Source organism: Python bivittatus, unplaced genomic scaffold (assembly GCF_059951505.1).
Source record: "Python bivittatus isolate LINGU-HERP-01145 unplaced genomic scaffold, Pbiv_v1 ctg000070_np1212, whole genome shotgun sequence".
In the NCBI taxonomy this organism is placed as follows: Eukaryota; Metazoa; Chordata; class Lepidosauria; order Squamata; family Pythonidae; genus Python; species Python bivittatus.
Genome location: NW_028277034.1, coordinates 50,378,278 through 50,403,983, shown reverse-complemented (window position 1 = coordinate 50,403,983; position 25,706 = coordinate 50,378,278). Strand labels below are relative to the sequence as shown.

Here is a 25,706-nt window from a genome sequence, read left to right as displayed (position 1 = left end):
CTGTTGGAAGATCTGAAGTACCAGGCTGGGGACTGATTGTCCTGGAGAAAAGCTGTGTGGCTGCTAAGAGTCCACACTGATTTGATGGCACATAATCAGTCTTTATGTATACTATGTGTGTATGTATGCACCATATGTATATGTGAGCATATGTGTGCGTACAGGTAATGGCTTCATGCTTTGTTTTGTAAAAACTTTACATCATAGATGCTTTTAGTCTCATTGAAATCAGCATTGGTACTAAATGGTCAGGCAGTAGAAAACCTTATTTAAAAACAAACCTGTTTGCTGTCTAGTGTTGCTGTTTTGCATGACAAATAGATCTTTTGCTTAAATCAGCTTTTGTAGTCTTTCTGGAATATTGATGAACTGAACAAGGACCCATCCCTAAATAGGGGTCTTATGGCTTTTTTGTGATCTGGTTTCATAGAACCAGGTGCAGGTATTGAGCCAGGAAGAGGTTTCTGCAGGAGCCGATATATTTCTCACAGTGACAAAAGCTGCGTTGCACTGTCTCATCACAAGCTCTGCCCCTTTTTATGTGAGCGTGGCATCACAACACCCATACGAAAAGGATGGAGCTTGTGGTAAAAGGAGCAGTGCTGCTTTTATCATTCTACAAACACCTGTCCCCCATGGATGCCTCTGAGCCCAAAAAATATTTACTTTAGGCAGGGTTATGATATGAAAAATTAGCTCAGATTAGTACAGAAAGAGGCAAGAGAAAGCAAACAGGATTCTGGGGTGATTTTCAGGACAAGGAGACAGAACGTCTAAAGAAAGAAAGCAAATTGCAGCTTCCTGCTTCAGGGTGTTACAGGACTGTGTATGTGTGTGTCAAAATTGGCCAGGTGGCAGATGGAGTGATGCGAAGGAAGCTCTTCCCCTTTTGATGGTGTGACATGCATGTACAAAAGAGGTGGGCTTGCATTGCAACATTCAGTCCACCTTGCCGATTTTAACCACTACCGTCACCACCACGTGAATATTGCTATGTTGGAACTGGAGAACTTGAACCAAAGGAAGGAATTTCATATGTTTTCATTCCAAGGTGTGGTGGGTGTCATTCTCAACTGTTGGAATGAGTTTGGAGAAATCCAAATTGTGAATGGTTCCATTTACATTTCCTTTCTTTCCCCACCCCCAGTTTGCCATAGTTCCTGCACCAGCTGCACAGGGCCTTTGCCTACGCAGTGCTCCTCCTGCTCCTTTCCCAAGGCCTTCTACGAGGGTCAGTGTCTTCTTGCTTGTGGAGGGGGCTTTTATCAGCACCACAACATCTGTAAAGGTAACACAGATTTTGGAAAGTTTTTTGTTACTCCTGAAAAGTTTTAGAGACTTTTTTCAGATACATTGCTTTTGGAGTTGAATTGAACTAACTTCCTTTCATGGGGTTCACTGACACCCCCTAAAAAGAAATGGTTGGGTGATGTTGAGAATGTTGATGGGTCAGGACAATAATGCTGGAAGGAGGGGGAAGAAAACAAAGTTGCAGACATCATTCTATTGACTGGAGAAGATACAATCTGAGTACCTTCCAGATGTGTAGACTTCAATTCCCAGGATTCCTAGCAATGGCTGTGTTGACTGAGGAATTCTGGAAGTTGAACTCAGTATATATGGAAGACACTGAAGTTGGGGATTGTGGATCTAGGGTGTCTCCCAAAAGAGAATCCATAGTTTTCTCCCACAAAGACAGCCTCCTTTAAGATGGATTTCACAGTCTGATTCTTCTGCAGGTTGCCATTCATCTTGCAGGGCATGTATTGGCCCAGAACATTCACACTGTACACAGTGCATGAACCCAGAGGAGAACGTGCAACCAGAAATGAGCCTTGAGGAGAGGTTCGTCGGAACCTGTCTACCTCAGTGCAGAGCCCAGTTCTACAATAACGAAGACAGGATTTGCAAAGGTGGGCGAAGGATCTGATCTCTCCCAAGCTAATAATGAAAAATAGAAATCCAGACTGTGTGAAGGGTGCAGATCGAGTCATTTAACATAGAGAATTGGCTAAGATTGAATCCCCCAAGCACTCCAGATTTGCTCTGCATGTTTTAAGGCCACCTACTGTGAAGAAAAATGATGGTTTTGTAGTTGATTTAGATCAAATTTTAGACTTTTTGGTGCCAGAAGGAAGATCACCTAAAGCCTCAGAACATAAGTATGTTCTTGGCCCTACCCATGTTTGACTGAGGTGGTCTGAGGGCTGCTGACAGCTAGAGGTGGCTTGTAGGTTGCTCTTCTGATATGCAGAACGTATGACTAGGTGGGTGGGGAGAAACATCCCCCCTCCCCAGCTACAACTATTCAATACATTCCTATAAGGACAAAATATTCTGTAGGGTTTTCAGTGCAGACTATGGCTGTACAACACTGAGGTTTTGGTTCCAAGGAGTTGCTACATACAGGGGTGCAACCAAAGCCATTATCTCCCACTCTTTAAAGCAGCCGCATCTTTCTCCAGGATCATAAGGTTGCCCATCACAGCAGCTGTACAATTTCAGGAAAAGACAGCTATTTTAAAATGTCTCAAACAGGTGCTATGTTCACACACACTCTCTCTCTCTCTCTCTCACGTACACCCCCAAGCTCCGAAGAACTTTGGCTTTGAATCTGAAGCAGTGGACAGCCTTAGTACAGATCACCTTGAAAGACAGAATTCTGCAGATCTGGATAACTTCCACTCCTCTGAGGAGTCCAATAAACTGCATTCAAACGATTGGCTAATAAAAAGTGGTTGTGTCAAGTGATTTAGATTGTCCTGACATTTATTGGAAGAAAATCCAGTCCAAAGGTAGTTCTGAACCCTTTTGTGCTCAAGGGTTTTGGTTAACAACACTGCATCCTGTTCCCTCTTAAAAGCACCAGTTCACATCTGTACCCAGAATACGTACCGCAGCAACAAATTTGCTTATTATATAGATTTGGGGGAAATTGGAATGAGAGGAAAGGCTGCTGAGACTAGCAGATCACAGCTGTATAGATTCCTGGAGAGTTTGTAAACCAAATAATTCAAACCCCTGCTTGAGGCAGGAAATTCGGAAATAAAGTATCCCCGAGAGACAGCTTTTTAACCTGTGATTGCTTGCGACCCCCAGATGCCCCCCATCCCATATCAGGCAGTCAAAATTGGATAGAAAATTGCCAAATATCGACAGTGAAACTCTTCCATGCCTTCGGTCAAGATTGATTGATTGATTGATTGATTGATTGATTGATTGATTGCCTTCAAGTCAGGCTTGCCTCCTGGCGACTGCCTGAACAAGCCCCTGCAGTTTTTGTGGCAACATTTTTGGAAGTGGTTTGCCCTGGCCGCCTCCTTCCTTAGGCTGAAAGAGAGCGAGCGAATTCACGGTCTCCCGGTTTCACCGCTGCACCAAACTGCCTTTCTTTCTGTCAACAGAAGTAGTAAAATAGTGACTTAAATGCTATGATAGGATTAAACCAGGTATTAAGATTAAGCCCCCATCTTCCAGAATGGGGAGAAAAGGGAGCAAAACTAGTCTTGCACATTCTAGTAGTATCACATCAGCATCAACCCCCTCCCCCTGGCCCTAAGCCATAAGGATGGATGGATGGATGGATGGATGGATGGATGGATGGATGTAAGCCAACCCCTGGCTGCAATAAGATTGCCCATCTCTATTCAAGATAATGGGTTCTAATGTGGATTTACTGTTTGCTCATGGTTTTTTCCCCTAATATCTAGTTCAGGGTTGTTCTCCTACAGCTCAAGCCCTCATGCATTTGGAAAAAAATCTGCAGTATTAAAAAAAGATGATTGGTGCTTCAGGAAAGCTCCTAGTGGATGGTGCAGAGTATGTGGCAGAATCCCGTGCAGCAATTCTCATGATTAAAAAATAATCCAAGAAAGTAAAATTGAACAAGTAGCTTTGGTAGCACTGATGTTCTAATTAGCTTTAGACTCTGGATCTAATGGTATCATGGAGGTCCCACGCTGGACTTCTGCTCTGTTGGGGGGTAAAAACTGTTTGGGTGATCATGCGTATTACTCTCCTCTGCAGTATGTGGCCCTGGAACTTCTACCCCAAAGTCCTACCATCTTGCAAAAACGATATAGTCTGATTGACCAACTTGCCTTTCTTTTTTCCGCTGCAGCGTGCCACTCCTCCTGCCTTTCTTGCACAGGGAGATCCCCTGAGAACTGCACCGCTTGCACATCTCCTCAGGTCCTTTATGAAGGCCAGTGCATTGCTGAGTGTCCAAAGGGATGGTATCATCAGGAAACACATTGCTTTGGTGAGCCTCCAGAGCAGAACTCCTGGGCAGTGTTATCAGTGTGTATAACAAGACTTCTTTCTCCATCATAACTACTCTCAAGAACAAACTCTTCCTATATTAAAGCACTACTTAACCGATATGCCGCAAACTAAGGGGATTCACATAGGGATGGGAGAGAAGGCGATTTCCAGGCGAGACAACTTGTTTGAATAAAAGCAGTCATAGTCATGCTGGACTCCTGAGCTGGGGAGTGGGGAACCAGCATTATAGCTAGGTGATAACTATGATCACCAAAAATTTATTAATTTATTAATTTATTTATGTTTCAAATTTGTCACCACCCATGTCACTGCAAAGTGACTCTGGGCATTTTACAGTAAAAAATAAATATTAATTAAAATGCACCATAACAAGATTCCTATATAAATAATAAATATCTTCCAAGAAACTGATGTTACCTAGGAGTTATTAGACTCAGGGAGCATCTTCAAGGCTCCAGCCACCCCCAGGGTTGGTTATATCTCTTCTCGCCCCACGTGAGTTGGCAGAGCCAGATCTTCAATTGTTTCCAGAAAGCTGGGAGGGTAGGGGCCCTCCTAACCTCTGGGGGGAGAATATTCCATAGGGCGGGGGCAATGGCAGAGAATGTCTCCTCCTAGGACCCGCCAGTCAACATTCTCTCGCTGACGGGGTCCATAACATGCCTTCTCTGCCTGATTGGGTGGGACGGGTCGATGTGATGGGGGTGAGATGGTCTCTCAGGTAACCTGGACCCATGCCATGTAGGACTTTAAAGGTGATAACCAACACTTTGAATTGGACCTGGAAGCAAACTGGCATCCAATGCAGGCCCTGCATCCTTGGGGCACCCAAGATTGTCCATGCGGTCACATTTTGAAGCAGCTGTAGCTTCCAGATACTTTTCAAGGGTAGCCACATGTAGAGCGCATTGCAGTAGTCTAAACAAGAGATGACCAGGGCATGAGTGACTGACCGGAGGGCCTCCTGATCCAGGAAGGAGCGTAACTGGCACACAACGCGAAGTTGAGCAAAGGCCCTCCTGGCCACGACTGCTACCTGCTGTTCGAGCAGGAGTCGTGAGTCCAGGAGGACCCCCAGATTATGCACCAGGTCTGTCTGGGGCAGTGCAACCCCATCCAGAACCAAAGATGGTAAACCCCTGGATATAGAGGAGCCTCCAATCCACAGCCACTCCATCTTACCAGGTTCAGCTGAAGCCTGTTGTGCCCCATCCAGACACCCACAGTGTCCAGGCATTGTGAAAGGGTGGTCACAGCATCACTCAAGTCACCTGGGATGGAGATGTATAATTGGTATCATCTGCATATTGATGATACCTCATCCCATGGTGGCGGATGATTTCACCCAGTGGTTTCATGTAGATGTTAAAAAGGAGCGGAGAGAGTACCAAACCCTGCAGTACCCCACAACAGAGGGGCCGTGGGCTGGACCTCTCACTCCCAATCAACAGTGATTGGGACCAACCTTGGAGAAAGGAAGTGAACCAGCACAAACTGTGCTGCCCACTCCCAATTCCCAAGTTGGCTCAAAAGGATACCATGGTCGATGGTATGGAAAGGCACTGACAGGTCAAGAAGAGCAAGGATGGATGCACTACCCTCATCCAACCCCCCGCCCCCCAGAGATCATCCGTGAGTGTGACCGATGCTGTTTCTGTCCCATATCTCGGCCTGAAACCTGACTGAAAAGGGTCCAGATAATCCTTTTCATCCAGGATCCCCTGGAGCTGCAATACCACCACCTTCTCAACCACCTTTCCTAAAAAGGGGAGGTGGGAGACTGGACAAAAATTGTCCAATACGGGGGATCCAGCGATGGTTTCTGGAGGAGGGGATGTACCAGTGCCACTTTAAAGATGACTGGAAACACTCCCTTCCTCAAGGATGAATTCACCATCACCTGGACCCACCCACATGTCACCTCCCGAGCAGCCTTAACCAGCCAAGAAGGGCATGGGTCTAGTTGACAAGTGGTGCCATTGACAGTCCAGAGGACCCTGTCCACTCCTCAGGTCCAGTAGGATCAAACTGTTCCCAGATAAAAGGGTAAGTCTCCTGAGCATCTCCGTAGGCCATGCCCCATACTTGGTATCCAACTGGGAATGGATCCGAACGATTTTATCCTCCAGATGCCCAGAAAACTCCTCAGTGCAGCCCTACAGGTGGTCCACTGGGCCCTCCTTTCCCAAAAGGGGTGATCTTAAACAGGGCTGCTGGGCGGCATTCTGCAGATGTAATAAGAGCTGAGAAATATTGATGTTTCACTATTCTTGCCGCCACAAGGTAGATCTTAATACTGGCTCTAGCCTGTGGTTCAGTCTTTGTTTTCCTCCAGCAGCCCTCTAGACATCTCTTAATCCTTTTCAAGACCCTCAACTCCTCTGTAAACCATGGGGAGTCGCATGGGTGCAATCTTGTCCAAGGCCTTGGCTGCTTTCCTATTCCAGGTGGCGGCCAAGGCCCCCATTGGACCGTGCAGCAGATCCTTGGGTGTAACCCCCAGCTCTCTTTGGAACCCCATTGGGTCCATCAGTCACTGGGGGCAGATCAATTGAAAAGGTCCTGCCTCCTTGCAGCGGGGGAGGTAGCATCAGAGAATCTCAAGGGCACCAGGACATGATCTGACCATGACAAGGGGGACAGATGTAACTCCCCCTTCAGATCTGCTCTGATAAGAAAACCAAATCCAGTGTGAGACCACTGTCCCGAGTCAGGTCGCGAATAATCTGGGACAGGCCCATGGCTGGCATGGTGGACATAATCCCAAGCCGCCTCTGAGGCATGCCCCAAGGATGGCAGGTTGAAGTCCCCCAGAATCATAAGTCTGGGGAATTCCACTGCCAACCTCGAGACAGCCTCCAGCAGCTCAGGCAGGAAGGTTGCTATGCAGCAGGGAGGCTGGTACAGTAGCAACAATCCCAACTGTTCTCAGGAGTCCATCTTCAGGAACAGGGTCTCACAACTGGCCACTTGTGGAGCAGCACCCCTGAAGGCCAACAGAGACTTCCGGATGACAACCACTACCCCTCTACCCCAGCCCTGGGGTCTCAGCTGGTGCCACACTGTGAACCTGGCTGGGCACACTTCCGAAAGGGGCAACCCCCCCTTCAGGACCCAGCCAGGTCTCAGTGATGAATGCCAGGTCTGCCTGCTCCTCAGTGATGAGATCATGTATAAGGGGGGCCTTGTTGTTGACTGACCTGGCATTGAAAAGTAGCAGCTGAAAGCCAGGGCCTCTGTTGGTCTGCTGCCCAGGGCCTGGGTCTGAGTCCAGAGGGCCAGGACACATCACTGGTAATAAACACCGGGGGCATCTTCCCCGAGAGCAGCCATCCTCTGACTCCTGTCATAACACCCCATCCCTGTCGCCACCTGAATAGTATGACCCACCCTAAACCCTAAAATGACACAAAAGGGCCTGCAAACTTCAAGGTCTCCAGAACTCTTCATCAGGCAAGATGTTACAAAAGAGGTGGGGAAGAAGCAAGGAAGTCCATTTCTTTTGTCCCAGAAGAGAGGGTACCATCTAATGCCAGCAACATCTAACATTGACTCTGCATTCCATCTACAATTTGCCACTTGCTTTTGAACTGGAGACTTCATAACTGAACAAGGTTTGGTCTTTCTTACTTCTTCCTTATCTTTGGTAGAACTCAGATGCTAACCTGCCCTTTTGTGACAGTTTGGTAGTGAAGGTATTCTCCACCTATGGATTTGGATCTTTTTTTTCTGACTCATCTTTTACTGCTGGCTTCTTAAGAATGATTTGTGTTGCTGACAGATAAATATGCACAGGCTCCAGAAAACTAGTAAATAACAGATGGCAGGAGAGAGTTAGAAACAAACATCTGTATTGGAATAATGGGACTTAGAAAAAAGAATTACCTTGCCAGCAGTGAGCATGTTTTGCCTTTGTTTTTAAATGGCCTCTTAGGCATTTCTGTCCATGAGTGATAAAACAAGAGTATGTTTAGCTATTGAAAAAAAAAAGGTCTCCGAATGTAAATGTTTTCATGCTTCATGCTTATCATGGATGACTTGGCTGAAGGAAAATCTGAAGCAAAAGCCTATGATTTGCATATGAGTGGCAAATGTCACTATTTTTCATGCTCCGTCTTTCCTTCCGATGGAGCAGTTTCAGTAACTGCTTTCAAGAGACTAACTGCCAGAGACGTAGAAATGAGCTGAAATATTGAAGAATCATAGATAGATTTTAAAAAAGGTGTCATGGTTGGAATTTAACTGGAATCAGGATATGTAGGCCTTTTGAATTTTTTAAAAAGATACAGAGGTTCTGTTCACATAACGCATTTGACTGGAGCTTGAGGGAGGGAGGGGTGTTTCATGCAAACTCCAAAGTAGAGCTAACTGTCTCAGTTAATCCTGAGGAGATTAAATTTGACTCCTGGCCTGCCTATTTTTGAAGTGTGCCTTCAAGTGTATGTATGCACACACTAGTGTCTAACATGTAAGTACTGGGAAGGGAGAAACCTCCAAACTCTAGATGGCTTTAGCAAATTTGATGTTGAGGAAGCTGGGCATTGCATGATATTTTTCTCCCTTGTATACTCTTCTTTTGGGGGTGGCGGGTATCACATTAAATTCAGGGTCATCTTTTGGGGTACATACAGCTAGTGAAAGGCAGAGTTTGCTACAGCACCACCGTCGATGGTCAGAGAGAACAATCACTGCTCAACAGAAAACCAGCTTTCTACTTAGCTCATGAATGTGTTGACTGTAACCTTGTTCACTAGCGCTTGCTCAAGCTGATTGAGTTGCTCATGCGAATGCTATCCTGATTGGTTGAGATACAGATAGAGGCATTTGCTTCTTCCCCTGTAAGAATATTGTAGTCTAAGAACTATATGTGGGTGATTTCCCTACAAGAGTGTCCATTTGTTGGGAAATTGTTCTGAATTCCAAACGGTTCAAATGTGCAGTGCTTTTATCCACTGTCTCTCTCTGTGTCTTTCAGCCAAAAGGTTTATTTTATTGAGCATCTTCAGTCTCTAAATAGATCTGTAACTTAAATGTGGAATTGTATAGAGAGAAAACATAAGTAATACAGAGTAGCAGTGATCCATATTAAAAGGCATACAGCTTGGAACAAAGAATAGAACCTTCTTAATGATGATTCAAAAGTTTAAGATCTATTAAAAATATTCTGAGATACTGCCTATTTACATACAAATAATATAGATCACTCATTACGTACAAATAATATAGATCACTCTCATCTCTGGCACTTAAAATCAAGGCCACCTTTGAATATAGCTGAGAGCCTGATTTATAGTCTCCACAGAAATTTTGTGGATGAATTCTGGCCGTAGCTCACTTAGACATATTTGCTCGGCTGTTTTGCCCAGCTAGGCAAATCCTATAAAACTACAAATTCGCTTAGCTATTTTATCTTTAGATCTATTTCTGTGAAATAACCCCTGTTCAAACTTTAGTCTGCTTTCATCTATGTCCTGGGGCTTTATTACTTGATACTAATACCTCAAGTCTTTGTGACTTCTTCTGCGCTGGAGAATATGAAGGGACTCTAAGCTAGCATTGCTTAGCTAAACCGAGACATCATGCCAAAGGCTTTTGTGACTTCAGCATCTTCTCCTTCAGTGACCAGTCAGGCTGAAGAAGTTCATTGGATATCTCTTTTGTCTTTGTCTTGTATCAAGCATTGACCAAAATGATGGCATTCTGCAAGCTGGGTTACTATATCAGTTATGCACCCTAGCAGTTCTGTATCATTGTCCATGCTATTAGACCTACCAAGCTGTCCCTTTGCAACAGAGTTATGTCCTTAGGACCATGATGTGTTAGAAGTGGATAAGAAGCCTATGCAGATGTTCCAGGTTCTTTTTTTTTAAATCCATCGGACTGTTTTTAGACTCGACATATAGCACTGTAGAGCAGGGCTGTAGAGCAGGGTTCCTCAACCTTGGCGACGTGAAGATGTGTGGACTTCAAGTCGCCAAGGTTGAGGAACCCTGCTGGAGTGTGTCCAACTATTAGTCCATCAGAATGTGATTGACTTTGATTGTCAGTGAGTGCCATTTGAGCAGAAAAGGATATAGACCACCATCAACAGAATTATTGGTGATTCCAAGAACTGAATCGGGCAACTAGCATGCAGACACATGTCAGCTGGCATTGAAACAGCCTCTCAAATTTTGCTTGATGACACTCGTAAATAGAAGACATTCCATTGAGGCAAATGACTCAAGTGTCCCATGTGTTTATACCTGTTTTATCCTCTTTAAAAGCAAAGGAAAGATAGCTGGGAAGGAGAGGGGGTGATGGTGAAAACCTGAACTCTTCTTTGCTTTACAGCAAGTTTGAAACTTCAAAGCTATGACTAATGTAGACCTTTATCTTCCTATTTCATTTTGAGCTGAGTTTGTGAGTACAGAGGAATGCCTGGCGTGTAGCTGAACAGATAAGAGAGCTCTTCTTTTTTCATTTTGTTAATGGAAAATGCTTGCTGGAGCCCGCTGCTGTTGTTTGGGGGGCCCAAGGAAAAATCTATTTGCCAAGTTGACAGGCGAGACAAACCTTTTTCATGCCTATATATTGGGTTATTGTTTTTCATTTAGAGTCGAAGGAAGTCTCGAAAGTTTATGGAGGAGGAAATGTTGCAAAGAAACGAAGAGAAAGGTCTATTGAAGCTAGTTTTAACTGGCCACATGGGAGTTGTTTATACAACAACTCTCTCTTGTGAGTGTAGAAGACCTGAGCCCATATGTTTGCAGCAGATGGTTATATTTCAGCTTGTAGCACAAGGAACAGGATGAAATTAACAGTTAGCTATGTTCGTATAGTGGCCCTCATATAATTAGGGCCCCAAGTCTGTAGTTTACTAGGCCCAGCCAAATCTCAGTGAGGGCTGGGGTAAATCCAGTCTGCTTTTTACCATTTGTTTTGCAGAGTTAAATTTCCATGCCTGGATTTTTAATAAAATATTCAGATATATAAAGCCAGAGGGAAAATATTTTCTGGCAGCGTTTCCTTGCTTGACCGTGTGATCGTGCAACAGTTGAGGAAGGATTCAAACAAATTGCAGCCTGCATGAGAATGGGGATATTTTTGCTCTGAATAGGAGGGAGAGGCCCAGAGCCCAGACTACCTAATACATTTTCAAAAATGGATCTGATTTTTTACCCCTGGGGAAGAATGAACATTGGGCAGCTTTGCTCCTGTTATCATTGGTCCTGCTGTGGACTCCCTGGAAGCACAAAAGAATAACGATCCAAATACGATCTGTATTGAAATTGCTTTTGCAGCCATAAACAGTACATCTTTTTGCAGACAGTCCTTCTGTCATCTTATATAACGTGTCATATAATTAGCATTGATAGAGTGTGTTTGTATCCCAAGCTTTGGTTGAAGAAACTTCTCAGCAATGATCCAACTAAGGGAAACGTCTGCAGCGTTAGCTATTTATTAGATACATTTGGGTCAAATAACCAGACATGCACACAGCTATGTTCTGGAAGCTACGAAGTCAAGAGTTTTGCCTTTTAATAAAGTAATTGGGTTTCATTCCAGACTTTTCTCTTTCTCTCTCTCTGTCCCCCAGCCTGCCATCCCTCTTGTGAGACATGCAGTGGGGCTGCTGATGATGAATGCACAACTTGTCATCCCCACGTCACTTTCCTCAATGGAAGATGCAGAACTCCCTGCAAGAGAGAGCAATATCTCAATCTAGTGGGATATTGTGTGGGTAAGTGCATGAGGAATATTGAACTGTTTCCAGCACTATTTATTGTTTGGCTGGGCCACATTTGTAACCCTGCCTTTCCCCAAGGAGTTCAAGAGTAAGGCCATTTTATCTTCATTCAGCCCTCTGAATGAATTAGCTTGAAGTTTCTGATTTGTTTATCGCTCCATTTGTGGTGAGATGCAGATCTGTACTCAGGCTCTCTTGACCTGAATCCAACAGTTTGGACACTCAACTGCAGTTGAGTTTGTGTTCCTTTTTAAAACATCTCCTTAGAATTGACTGTTGCCTGGCACACCCTGACGGAATTCCCCCTCACTTTGGTAGGAATTCAGGAGATTGTAGCTCAAACGCTTTTGGAGGACTTCAAGGTGGCTTCTGTTGACAGGAGATTCAGTCTACTGGTGATGTTCTCTTGGGGGACTGGTTTAAATACAACTGTGGGTTGGCCAGATGCCCCCTATTTCAATCAATCTTGTCCAAGATATCTTTTCTGGTGGATGTGCTACATCTGTGTTGCACATCCACCTAATCCACAGCCAGGATACCGTATTTTTCCATCAATAAGACGCCCCCATGTAGAAGACGACCCCCACTTTTCCAACCCAAAATTTAAAAATCAGTATTTTAAAGATAGTGCAGAACACATTTTTATTTAGTCATTAGGTAACATTGACCTGATACACTCGGTGGGAGGAGGTCCAAACCGTCTCTCTGCAGCTCTATTTCCAGGCATTTTTGCATAACTGATTACATTCAATCACGAGTGAAACTGCCGATAGCTTGTCTCTGCAAACAGCCTTCCTCTAATTGGTTTGTTCAGCATCAGCTGACATCAGTTACATCAGGCTCGTGATTGGAGGAAGTCTGTTTGGGAGACAAGCTATTTCACTCGTGATTGGAGGCTAGAAATAGGAGGAAGCCTGTCTGCAGAGACAAAGTTTGGCAGTTTTGCAACCGCGATTCTCGGCTGACTTCCTTGAATAAGACGCCCTTCAGTTTTTAGGGTAAGGATTTTAGAAAAAAGTATTGTCTTATAGTCGGAAAAATACGGTAATTGCTTTTACCTGTTCAAAAGAACATCATCGTGTTTTAGTCTGTCAGTACAGCAAGCGTAAACCCTGCCTGGGAGTCATTCCAGTCACTTCAGGACCTTTCCATGGTGATTTTTTTACTTAATCCATGGAAAGTTAACTCATAAGCCTTATGCCAGAGTCTTCCATGAGAGTTTTAAATTTTTTTTAAGCAGAAAGAGCCAGTGTGTAGAAGAAAAACCTGCAAAAGAATTCAGATACTATCATTTTGAAGTTCATTCTTACTCCTTTTCACAACCCTTTTCTTATTTCTTTTGAGCTAGAAGACTGATTTCTTTGATCTCAGGAAACAATTTTTCACAGCTCATTTGTCTCCTCTGCCCCAGCATGGATACCACTTTGTCTTCTTGAAGCAGAACTAGGAACAAAGAAGTCAGAGCAGTGTATTTTTTGAAGATGCTTTTATTTTACTCTTTTTTTAAAGAGAAGTTATTGTACTGCAAAACAGAGCATCATCCTTGTTTCCAGAAAGCCTCTGAGCCTCATGTAAATTTCTTGGAGAATAGAAAAAAGTAGGGGACTGCAGCCCAGAGTCTTTGATCATAATTTGCCCATTTGCCAAAAAAAGATGAGTTAAGCTGTGATGGTAAAGAGAATGGAAAGGCGTAACCTAACCAGTTTGTTTTCTGGTAGATGGATGTTTTGAAGTAAGCTGTGCCCACCATGGCAACTTACTTATTTATTTATACAGCTGCTCATCTAACCAATGGAATTCTGAGCGGCGAACAAAGATAAAGCATCCTGCATAATGCAATCGATAGAAAGAAAAACCTAGTTGAGGCTCCTATAAAAATCTCACAGACAACATGTCATACCCACCCACCCACAGTAGCACTACAGCATACTCTCAAAATTACACGAGCACCAGCCCTAGAAGGATTCATGTGGCATCTAATACAACAAAGAGTGGTAGCTGGAGAGGGTATTGTAGCTATTGGTAGTCCTTGCTTAATGATACTAATTGGGACCGGAAACTCATTTGTTAAGTGATGTGGTTGTAAGTTGAAAAACCATGTGATTGTGCCGCTTAGTGATGGCAGTTCCAACAGTTGCAGTTGCTGTCATTAAGCAAAGACCACACAGGTCGTTAAGTGAGGACCTCACATGACTGCAGCTTGCAACTTCCTGCCAGCTTCTTCACTGATGTGACCTCAGGGACACTGCGATGGCCATAAGTATGAGGACCAGTCGTAACTACCACTTGTTTGAACAGTCACTGAAAGAGTGGTCGTTAAATGAGGACCACCTATACATGCTTTTCAAGTAGGAGTCTAGGGTTCAGTTCCTGACATCCTCAGTTGAAAAGAACAGCCTTCTCCAAACTGGTGCTTTCTATGTCAGTCGTAGCTGCAACTGCTAATCTTCCAAACCAGGTTCAAGAAGACCATATTGGGGAAGACTTGGCTGGAACAGAGCAACGTGGAGCATTTAGTTGTGTGCTTTAAGCTCTGCTTAACCAAAATGGACATGCTGACCATGAACCAAAAACTTCGTGAACAAGTTTCCTTCTTCTACATGATCTGAATCACATTTCCACCTACTTCCAGGCATTCTGCTCCTACCTGCAATTTATAATGTTCTGACATGTGTTTTTGCTCTCTGGTTACTCCTAATTGACTGGACTAATTGCATGTTTAGCCATAGCAGATCTAAGCGGCATAAATGCAGACAAGCGCTAGTTGGCAGCAGAGGGAGAGAGGGTTTTTAAAAAATCTTTTTGCTTCCATCGAGTGTTCATATATGGTATGTGCAAACCTGAAGGATTCAACTTGGGATTGTCATGGAAAGTTGGTTTTTATTTATAATGAATGTTTTCCAACTCAGTTGTTGGCTCACCTTAGTGTCTAAACACTTTTTGAAATGTCATCATGTAGATTTGTTTTTAAGAATTATGAATGATTAGGTAGCAGGTAGCTGTCACATAAACTTCATAGAACTTCAAGTATTATAATACATGTATCAGTTTCCCTCAATTGGTTGCTCTTCAAATGTTTTGAAATAAAACTCTTAGAATATCCAGGTTGAGTTATACTAGCTGGGAAGAAAAAAACAAAAACCCAGGATGGGATGAGTTGGAGGCTGACATAAACACTACTATACTGAATGTTAGTTAACACTACTGTATGAAGTTAAGAAATTTCAATTTCTAATATATTTTTATAACTGTCACTCAGTCTGTCATTGATGCTAATTTAATACAGAATTTTCCTTTCCAACCCTTGAGGCAAACATTGGATATTAGGACTTCAAAGAAACTTTTTCTTCTTTTTTTTTTTTTGTACCTAGATGAACATAGTTTGCCAACTTCAGATTAATTGCAGGCAGAAAGCCAGTGGCAAAAAGAAAGAGAAAACATTTTAATTGCAAGAAGCTACAACAATTATTATCTTTCAGAGAGGGTAACAGCGTAAGTAAATTTAATTGGCAGAAAGGGAGTAATAGAAAAATAGCGCTATCCCTGGAAAGAAGAGCAGAACCAAATAAGGTCTTTTGAAAGGCACTATATAATTAGTTTATTCCTCTTCTCTGCAACCAGTTCTACTTTGGGGTAGTATGGCACATTTTATATTCTCAGTAATTCCGTGAGGTTTGTCTAAAATAATTATTTCTACCTTTCTTTCTTCCTTCTTGGATTATTTCTTTCCAATTTTGAGAATCCAGCTTTGCCTTTGTAACAGTCTTTAATGTTCTTGCTTTGTTGAAGTAGTAAGCCTCATAGAAGCTCAGTTGTCAATTCCATCCATGGGTTCCCTTCACATATCCTTCTCTAGTCAATTTCACCCACCTAATTTATCCACCTGACTTGATCTTACTAGAGAACTCAGTCCTGTCAATTTCATAGTCCATTGGAGTCAGTTTCATAGTGCTGGCATTTAAAAAAAAAAAAACTTTTCTCTGATTTGATTTAGTGGGGAACTCCCTACCAGAATCCCATAAAAAGTGATAGTATCATAACTTTGAAACGTATTGTCTATGGTATTGTAGGGAATCGCTCACAAGACTCATTAAATTGTCTTGTCTTGTCTTTTCCTAGATTTATATCTGTCCATCTTATGCACCATAATCCTGGGCAGCTTACCAACAATGATAAAAACAGTAAAAAGGATAAACATGTTTTTATGTGTATAGTGGTTTGGATATCTTTATTGTGCGAGCCACCATGAGTCCAGAGATTGCAGCAGGATATAATTTTGATAAATAAATAAATAAAATAAGCTAGGGGGGGAAAGGGAGGATTTTTTTGAAAGAACAGTGTCAGGGAAGATGAGTGGGACCAAGTAACATTTTACGAGTGAGACAGTTGTCAGTTTGATGGAATAGATCAGCCGTGGTCCCAAACCATGGGCTTCAAATTTGTACCACACCTAAAACCAAATTAACAAACAGTGAAGATGAAATAATAGCAGATGTCAGGTTCTTTTCAACAATTAGCCACTTTTGGACACAACTGTAGGTTCTAGCACTTCCAGATTTTCTCCAGAGATAGCTACAATGACATTTCAGTGTTTGATGGTCCACTAAGGTTGACTGCCCCTATTTTCTCTTTGATCAAAGCTAAAAAGAGAGCTAGCAAACATACATTTGATTTTATTTGCCTGTGGTTTTTGATGTCAGAAGAGAAAAGGACTCTTACCAAGGAGCAAGATGGTGAGACTTTAGCTTCTAAAATAGGTATGTTGGATGACGTATACGTAGCCCTTCCTCCCATTTCTCCCCACAACAACCCTGTGTGGTAGCTTGGGCAGAGGAGGGGGACTGGTCCAGAGTCACTCAGGGAGCTTCTTTAAGGGGGAACTAAAACCTGGGTCTTCTTGGTGTCAGTCCGACACCTTAACCACAATAACGTCCTGGCTCACAGCTTGTGAATCCATACTCTATAAAATATAAGTTTTTTTTCTCCCATTCATTTCAGTGAGGTATGTGAAGGACACCCAGATAAATATTAAAAAGGGAATACTGTATTAGGCTAGTGGGAGCTGAAAACATAAAACAGAATCCTGTATTCTTTTTTTTCTTTAGGTGACTCACAGAGAAATATTGGGCCAATTGTTAAACAAGTTTTTAGAACAAAATACCTTTTCCCCTTCTCTTCCCTCTATCACTGTTTCCCCCAGGGTCTACCAAATTCATTCCAAGCTTTTTTTCTTTCATTTTTCTCTTTCTCGTGGGAGAGATGAGTAGTGGTTATATATATGCTTCAATATCCATATGGCCAAAGTAAAGCTGGAAAATAGAAAAGATTCCACCCCCCACCTCAGCTCCAGAAAGGAATAGTTCAATTATAGAAATTTCACACACAGAGGCAAAGAATACAAAATGTGAAGAAAAACTTGCATATAATTGGGGAAGAGATGTCTTGCAGAAGGAGAAAGTAAAGAAACAGGTTTAAGGCAAATGCAAAATACTGATTTTTTTTCCCTACATATGTACAGTGTCTTCGATCTGGACATTGTAAGTGAGCAATATATAGCAATCTTCCTGTAATTTTATAGGCTTGGAAAGGTCATGGAAGTAACTTAGCTGACCGAGGTACAATGTAGTGTCTTTTAAAACAGGAAGTTGCTTAGTGAGGCTAGTTTTAATAAAGAGATATCTAAGTGTTGTCATTAAACATTGTCTACATAATTATGTATTTGCTTAATGTGCATAGTTTGTTGAAGATGTAGCATGAGAATGTTATTTTTAATCATTACTACAAAATATCTATAGCCCTTTTGAATAGCCAGGTTAATTCAAACCTGAAGGCAGATGAGGATTTGGGAGTGAGGGTAGGCCAGGGAGGTCTCACATAGAACCATACCACTTCCAGTATCAGATTGCCCAAACTGTGGAATCTGAAAGTGGAAACCTCTGATATCCAGTGTCATCTGATTTTCACATCAGAAGTAGAAGGGTAGATTGTTATATGGATTAGAAATTGTCTGCAGTTCCTCCCATGATATTAGCAGCGGCTGTTGCAGAAATAATAGAGTCAATGGAGGGTCAACTACAACTTTCTGTATTGTGGTCATGTTGGCTGAGAATTACAATCTAAGCTAGAATGGAGAACATAGGAATCTGCAGCTAATCAAGATCACATGAAAATGATGAAATGTGCAATGTCAACGAAGTGCAAATCCTACAAATATTTGGGAGCCATCTTCTGACACAAGTATGTAAGTTTGGGGTTTTGTGTGATGACAACCTGATGCATGTTTTTTCACACACACACACACACACACACACACACACACACTACATGCCTGTCTTGGAGATGACTGGTCTGTAGGAATTAGGATAAATTCAACCCACTTAGTGAATACTTGAAACTACCATCCATTACACCATGTTGTTAAATGTCTTTTGTTTTTAAAGCTGTTTCATTGGAAGCCATGAGAGTGAAGAGGGCTAAATTTGGCTGGGTTGTGCTTGACTCCCAAACTGGATTGTCTCTTGCTCGAAGTGATACAGACAGCTTTATCCACTCATTGCTGATTCATTGTTGTTTGAATTGGAACTGCTCATGTTCTGAGTTCCTTTGAAAGATTGGCTTTGGCACGCAAATTTACCTTATCTTGTCATTCAGCTGAAACAAAACTTCCAAAACAAGAAGAAAAGGATCGAAGGGTCAAGTTCCAGTAGCAATCAAGACATCAAGCGGTCTCTATGGACAGTAGCATCATGCCTTGCTCTCAAGGTGCCATCATTTCCCTTGTAATTTTCTGAATCACTGTAATGAGGATTAATTTGGCATCCAAGATCCCTTCCATGTATTGCATACAAAAGACTTCTTGTAAAAGCTTTTTTTCCCCCCCAAAAAAACCTTTGAAACTTCTTGGTTCAGGAGACGGTCAGGAGCCATTTGCTAATGGGCTGCTGAAAGAAGGAGCTGCCAGTCTCCCCCTCCTTGGGGTGAATTCCATTCTTGCTGGTGGAAGATGAGCCTTGGGCATGTTGGAAGACAACTATGTTCAACAGATAGGAACAATATGGGAGGTGCAACAGCATCACTCAATCGCGCTTGCTTTTTTCATGCTTTTTTAGTTTATTGTTATTTGATGGTTGTGAACTGCCCAGAGTCGTTGAGATTTGGGCAGCATACAAGTATTATTATTATTATTAGCCATGTAGTTAGCTGCTGCAAGAAGATCATACAGACTGACTGTACGACAACGGCATGACAAAGTTGCAACAATGGTGCATTGGATTATCTGCAAGAAATACTATTTGCCTGCAAGCCAGAACTGATGGGACCACAGAACAGACAAAGTAATAGAAAATGAAGAAGCTAAAGTGCTCTGGGACTTTAGAATTCAAACAGACAAGCACCTGCCACATAACACCCCAGACTTAACAATTGTTGATAAGAAAGACAAAAAAGTCTGGATAGTGGACACTGCAATACCTGGAGACAGCAGACTAGAAGAGAAAGAACTGGAGAAAGTCACAAAATATAAAGACCTGCAAATAGAAGTAGAACGACTGTGGCAAAAGAAAGCAAAGATAGTACCAACAGTAATAGGCGCCCTAGGTGTAATCCCAAAACATCTGGAGTACCACTTGAACACCATTGGCATTGACAAAATCATCAGTCAATTGCAAAAGGCAGCTTTACTTGGAACAGCTTATGTCCTGAGATGATACCTTTAACACCATCAAACAACATTTGCCTATCCCAGGTCCTTGGGAAGGACTCGATAGATGGATAAAAATGCCAAATCCAGTCTAAACATCTGGCTGACTGTGACCAATCATAATAATAGTAATAATTTGGGGCAAATGCAGGAGATCCAAGTGGCATTCCTTCATCTCTGGCTCTGGGGGGCAAAATGTGAGGAGGGTGGTAAAAACAGATCTAAGTGTGGGAGGAGTGATTTCTGCTCACATTCATTCCTTTTGAAGCATCCATTTTCATGACAAGATAGATGCGTATTGATCTTTCCCCAAATTAAGAACTCTGACTCTCCATTTAGAAATGTTGCACATGGTGCTTTCCAGCTTATGCAACTTCCCAAAAACAGTCTCTTGCTCTATTTCCTGTGATTTCCTGTGGCCAGGTTAAAAAAACATTTCATTTTGGGTGGCATTTTCTGCTGGCTGCTACTTGAATGAATTTTCTTAAAGGCAGCTTCCAAGGATTTCTAAAGTGAAGTTGCAACAGACACCTTTTTAGAGACTCTTAGAAGGAAGAGGCCACTGAGGTCATCTATTTCAGCTTCCACACAGTGCAAGAATCCAGATTAAGGCATCTCTGATAGACATTTGTCTAGCCTCTGCTTGAACGTACCCAATGAAGAGATCTTCACCACTTTTCTGAGTCAGGGTTGCACGGGCAAACTGATCTTACGCTTAAGAAAAATCAGGAGGAGTCTGGTAGCACCTTGTCTGATTAACAAATCTTATCAGAAGGTGTCCTGTTGCATTTTGTGAGGACTTGTTGCATCTGATGAAGTGAGCTACAGCTTATGCCTTTTAATAGAATTGGTTAGTTGGAAAAGATGCTCCCGGATTCCTTCGGATTTTTGGCTACTGTAGACCAGTGTTTCTCAACCTCAGCAACTTTAAGATGTGTGGACTTCAACTCCTAGAATTCCCCAGCCAGCATGGCTGGCTGGGGAATTCTGGGAGTTGAAGTCCACACATCTTAAAGTTGCTGAGGTTGAGAAACACTGCTATAGACTAGCACAGCTCTTCTACAATGTTTACTGTTAAGTCCCCTCCTCCCCCTACCATGTTCAAATTGAAAATATGGTTTCTTGTAAAGTAAGATCATTATTCCATGTCCTCCATCATGGGATGATAGAGAACAGGTCTTGGTCTTGTTCTGTATGACATCCCTTTAATGTGCTTGAAAAATCGGTCAGTAGAACCAATTACCAAAGGAGAATGTGTTCAAGCAGAGGCTGGACACCCCATTTGTCAGGTTGCTTTAAATTGGCTTTCTTTATTGAACTGGGGATTGGATGTGAGATCTAACTTGGCCCTTGCAATGCTGAGTCTGTGATGCTAATAACGAGGCCACCATTGGGCATCTGTCACGTTTTGAAGGGTATTTGCAATCAACGCAAAGCCTCTGGCAAAGTGAAAGTTTTGAAACACTCCTGGCTAAGTATTTCCTGGGCTCGTTAGAGAAGGAGGTAGTAGGGAAGGATTTGACCCATTCCAGCATAGCACAGACGTGGGGAGGCGAAAGAATTGCATTTATCCCCTCGTTGCTCAGAAATCATAGCCAGATGGACCTATGGAAAGTCAAGATGGAAAGCCATAGTGAGCCTGGTAATTGCTGATAAATGGTCCTCTTGCTTATCTAAGGGCCAGAGCCGCTGCTCCATTGAACAGGAATTGTACCCACAAAAATATTTGTTAGGGATTGTTTGAATGTTGATTCCTGCCAGAGGTATCTGGGGAAGAGGGCAAATGACACAAGCCGTATTGTGATACAAACTCTACACCTTTCAAAAGTGCATCAGGATGTTGCGTGCGTTACATCGATACAATGTTGCTTCTGTTGTTTTGATGGAAGTACTGTAGGATGCAGATCAATAAAAAGAGATGTCCCCCTGGGGCTGCACTCCCCCAAAGTCCACATGGCCCCAACCTTGCTGTCACATAGGAAAGCCTTAAAAAATGGATTATTCCAGCAGGCCTTGGGCCAGGACAATTTGTGAACTTGCATCTGAGATGTGCAATTTTAATTATTTTTGTTCTCTGATGTGTGTCTTGGGCTTTCATTTTTATTAATATTTTATTTAATATTAGTATTTTATTCATCTTGCTATTGACTTTTTTCTTTGCGTTTAGTTTATAATGTGTTTTTACATTTGTGCGTGCTGCCTTAATTTGCTGCAATTAGACAGTTATAGCCACAACACCAATAAATGTTTAGGACCGTTATAGACCCAATCCAGTGCACGTACAGTCAGTGTCTTTGAACGCAGCAGATTAAGACATAGATGTCCAGTTCAAGCCATAATGAAGTAATGGGTGTCATATGGTCATTGTGCAAAGGATGTGAATTATGCAATTTGTGTGATGATATTGTGACATATGTGATACCATTTGCCCCCCTGCTGGAAGTGTTGTGTTCAGACGCTGTACATGCAGGAATTGATTTCTGTTATATCTGTGATAATCAAATCCACAGCCTATTTCACCCAATGCATGTTTAGAGAGATCTAGAATGCTAATGATAAGATGCTTGTGCAGACCAAGAAGAATAAGGTTCAAAATCCCTATTGAGCCACTGTCTCCATAAAGTAAGTACAGTGGTACCTCGGTTTACGAACTTAATTCATTCCGTGACTCTGGTCGCAACCCGAAGCAAATTTCCCCATAAGGTTCAATGTAATTACCGTTAATCCGTTCTGGCGTGGAGGACGGGGAGGCGGCTATTGCTTGGAGGGGGAGTCCCCTCCACGTGTCAGGGGGGGAAAAATGGCCGCGGACCGTGTCACGGGAGGGAAAATGGCCGCGGATCCGGTTCGTAACCCGAGGCGGAGTTTGCAAACCGAGGTAAATTTTTGCAGCCGGAGCTGGTCGTAACCCGAAAAGTTCGTTAACAGAGGCGTTCGTAACCCGAGGTACCACTGTATGGTGGGTTCACCTTATGGTATGATAAAGCTCCATATACACATCAGAGTTTTGGGTTATATAGTATTTTCGTTCCAATTTTTGATACATAAATGCATTTGCAAAACGGTGACTGACAGCTACATGGAGGCTTAGTGAGAACATCCGGCTAGGCAGAACAGCACAATTTCAGTTTTCATTATCTCTGCAATCTAATCCAATAAAGCACATTCAGTTACTGATTCAGGTGGGCAACACTGGAGAATCAGACAGGCGAATCATATGGTGCAGTCCGTACAAGCTCCTAAAGTTTCCGCAATGGTACCAGTAAGGCAGAAGGGGATTTTTCTTTTTTAATAATTTTTATTGAAGATTACAATTAGAAAAAATAAAAACTAATACAAACTACAAAAATATAAGATTAAAAAAGAAAAGAAAGAAATAGAAAAATAGGGGGGGGGGGGAAGAAAAAAAAAATAAGTAACTTCTCCCTTCGTCAAGACGTACAAACAATTTTGGTAACCAATGACCAGATCTTAAAATACAACAAATGCTCTCTTCTGTCCATATTCATCTCTTAACTATAAGCAAAATCTTAAAGCCTCATCATTCACTCCTAATCAGCAAAAGTCCATTAAGAGTTACCAGAGATAACTAAGTAACTATTTTAACCTTGATCAAATAAGCCAACTCCATATTCCTTCCCTGTACTAACAATCTTTGCTTTTAATCCCTTTATATAATGTCCTCGAACTTGATTTCTATTCATCTTCTCTTTGTCTCCTCTCAGCAAATCTTTCAAAACTTTAATAGATCTCTTTTGTAAATCCAGTAAAAAAAAGTTATCCAAATCAACTCTTCCGGTTTGATATTTGTATGTCCTTTTCAAATATCAAGACATCAACCAGCTTCATTTGCATATCCAGTATATCCTCTTTTTCCATATCATACTTGTAACTTGTCAGGTTTAAATCCACATTCAAATCAATTTCCGTCTTATCCAGTATAGCTTGTTGTTCTTCTGTAGCAACATTTGCGCCTCATCCATCTACGATGTTAGATATTCTTAAAATTAATTTCTGAGTCCATAGTTCACAAATCTCCATAAAAACATCCACTGTTAAAGTGTTTTGCTCCATTCTGTACTAGTGTGTCAAATCTGAGTATTCTTCTCCTTTAATTGTAATCTTTAGTTTCTTCTGGATTCCTCTGGTGTCCAACATTCAAAGTCCCATCTTATCATGTTCTTTTTCCAAAAAAACCCCAAAACAACCACAGTTTCCCATGGGAAGGATTCTTATAATTAATTTAAAGTTCTTATTTCAAATTCATCTGGACCCTTAGTCCATTTCTAGCTTTCCAAAAATCAACACCCTAAACACCTTTTTGCTGTTTATTCCAAAAAATAATATTTTTCTAAATCCTTTAACTCATATTTAAAATTTCTTTCATGAAGGAGAAGGAGATTCACACAGTGAATGCAATAAAGACTTGCTGTTCTGAAGGTTCTTAATATTTCAAAAGCAGTAAAAAGTAATTCCAAAGGTGATTAAGAAATGAGGCTCATTGAGCTTTGTGTCCATAAAGGCTGCATTACAACTGTGAGCTGAGATCCTCCACTCCCAGCCGCTTAACTCATAAGCTGACTGCAAAAATCTCGGTTCCTACAGTCTACTTATGAGGAGTGGGTGTCCAGAGTGCACACGGGCAATCTCACAATCTCTCCTTTCTTGGAGAAATTTCACTGGCTAGGATCCAGCATCCAGCCACCAATCTTGGCCGTAAACGCCATCCTGCTTTGGTAGGGACTCTAGCTCACCACGGCTTCACCAGAAGTCTCCCGGCAGAGGGAATCTTTCTGTAGCTTTCATTTATTCTCTGTGTACCCAGGGAAATAGAGACTTTGCACTGCTAATATGAGCAAATTGATAGATTAACATGAATAGATAATAGAATCACAGAATGGAATAGAATCATAGAATGGAAGGATTGGAAAAGACCTGAGAGAATATTAAGTGCCATCCCCCATCTGTCTAGGAATCCACTGCTACAGTATGTGTCATATGGATGGACATGTGTGTGTGAACAGAAAATTGCTGTGGCTTGTTAGAACTAGGAGCAGTTGCCAGAATTCTGTACCAACTAAATGGAAGAACCAGCACTGTAATCCGATGATTTTGGGTTAGTCTAGTAGCCCAATGATGAGTAGTCTATTTTTGCAAGATTAGTTAGTTAGTTAGTCAGTTAGTTAATTAATTAATTAGTCAGTTAAATAATGCATCAGATAATTTTAAGACTTGAAGGACCAGGTTAGGGACAGATCGTCATGAAGAAAATCTATTTCTGTGGCCCCTAAGAGTCGACACCAGTTTGATGGCATATAATTAGTGTATCAGATTGGCTTCATTGACAATAATTGCACAATTATTGCACAAATAGGCTAATTTCTCCACTGGCCTCTCTTTTTTAAAAGTTACAGTCTCACTTTGATGATTCAGTTTTGACCATTCAGGAAATGGACTTGTTATCAAATCCAACTGTGCCAAGCTTTCTGGTCTTCTGTGTGCAGATTGTCATCCCCTCTGTGAGTTGTGTGTGGCAGATCTCCAAAACAGAGGAAGCGTCTGCCTAGGGTGCCGTGATATCCATCACCTGCTTCTGAAAGACCACTGCGTGCCAGGCTGCCCTGTGGGATTTTACCAGCGCGGAGGAGTGTGTCAGAGTGAGTAATGCCTGAGAAAACGGGGGCACTAACAATCAACACATTTGACATGCCAATTAATTTCACATCAGATAAATAATTTTTTCAACGTGTGCATCTGCTTTCAGAAGCCTTAATGATAAGATTATTCATAAGGACATAAAAATACTGCTGTGGTGGATCAGACCAAAGCCCTATCTAAGTCTGTAGAATCCCAAGACATTTTCAGGAGCTAGATAGAAATACATGATTGTCCTCCAATTCCCAAGTGACTGATATCCAGAACCATTCACCCTCTGGAGAGCATATATAATTATCATGATGAATAGTTGTCGATGCAAATGCTCTTTTAAAGCTG

General features: G+C 42.1%; 1 protein-coding gene across 2 annotated transcripts in view; it reads left to right on the top strand.

Moving 5' to 3' along the window:
- FRAS1 (Fraser extracellular matrix complex subunit 1) overlaps window positions 1-25,706 on the top strand; it is a 312,542-nt gene that overhangs the window by 155,560 nt on the left and 131,276 nt on the right. For both annotated transcript variants that reach the window (XM_088133146.1, XM_088133147.1), the window contains exons 16-20: window positions 1,148-1,288; window positions 1,740-1,913; window positions 4,121-4,261; window positions 11,864-12,007; window positions 25,217-25,369. In XM_088133146.1, the coding sequence (XP_087989272.1) occupies window positions 1,148-1,288; window positions 1,740-1,913; window positions 4,121-4,261; window positions 11,864-12,007; window positions 25,217-25,369 (753 nt within the window). The remainder of the gene's footprint in view (window positions 1-1,147; window positions 1,289-1,739; window positions 1,914-4,120; window positions 4,262-11,863; window positions 12,008-25,216; window positions 25,370-25,706) is intronic.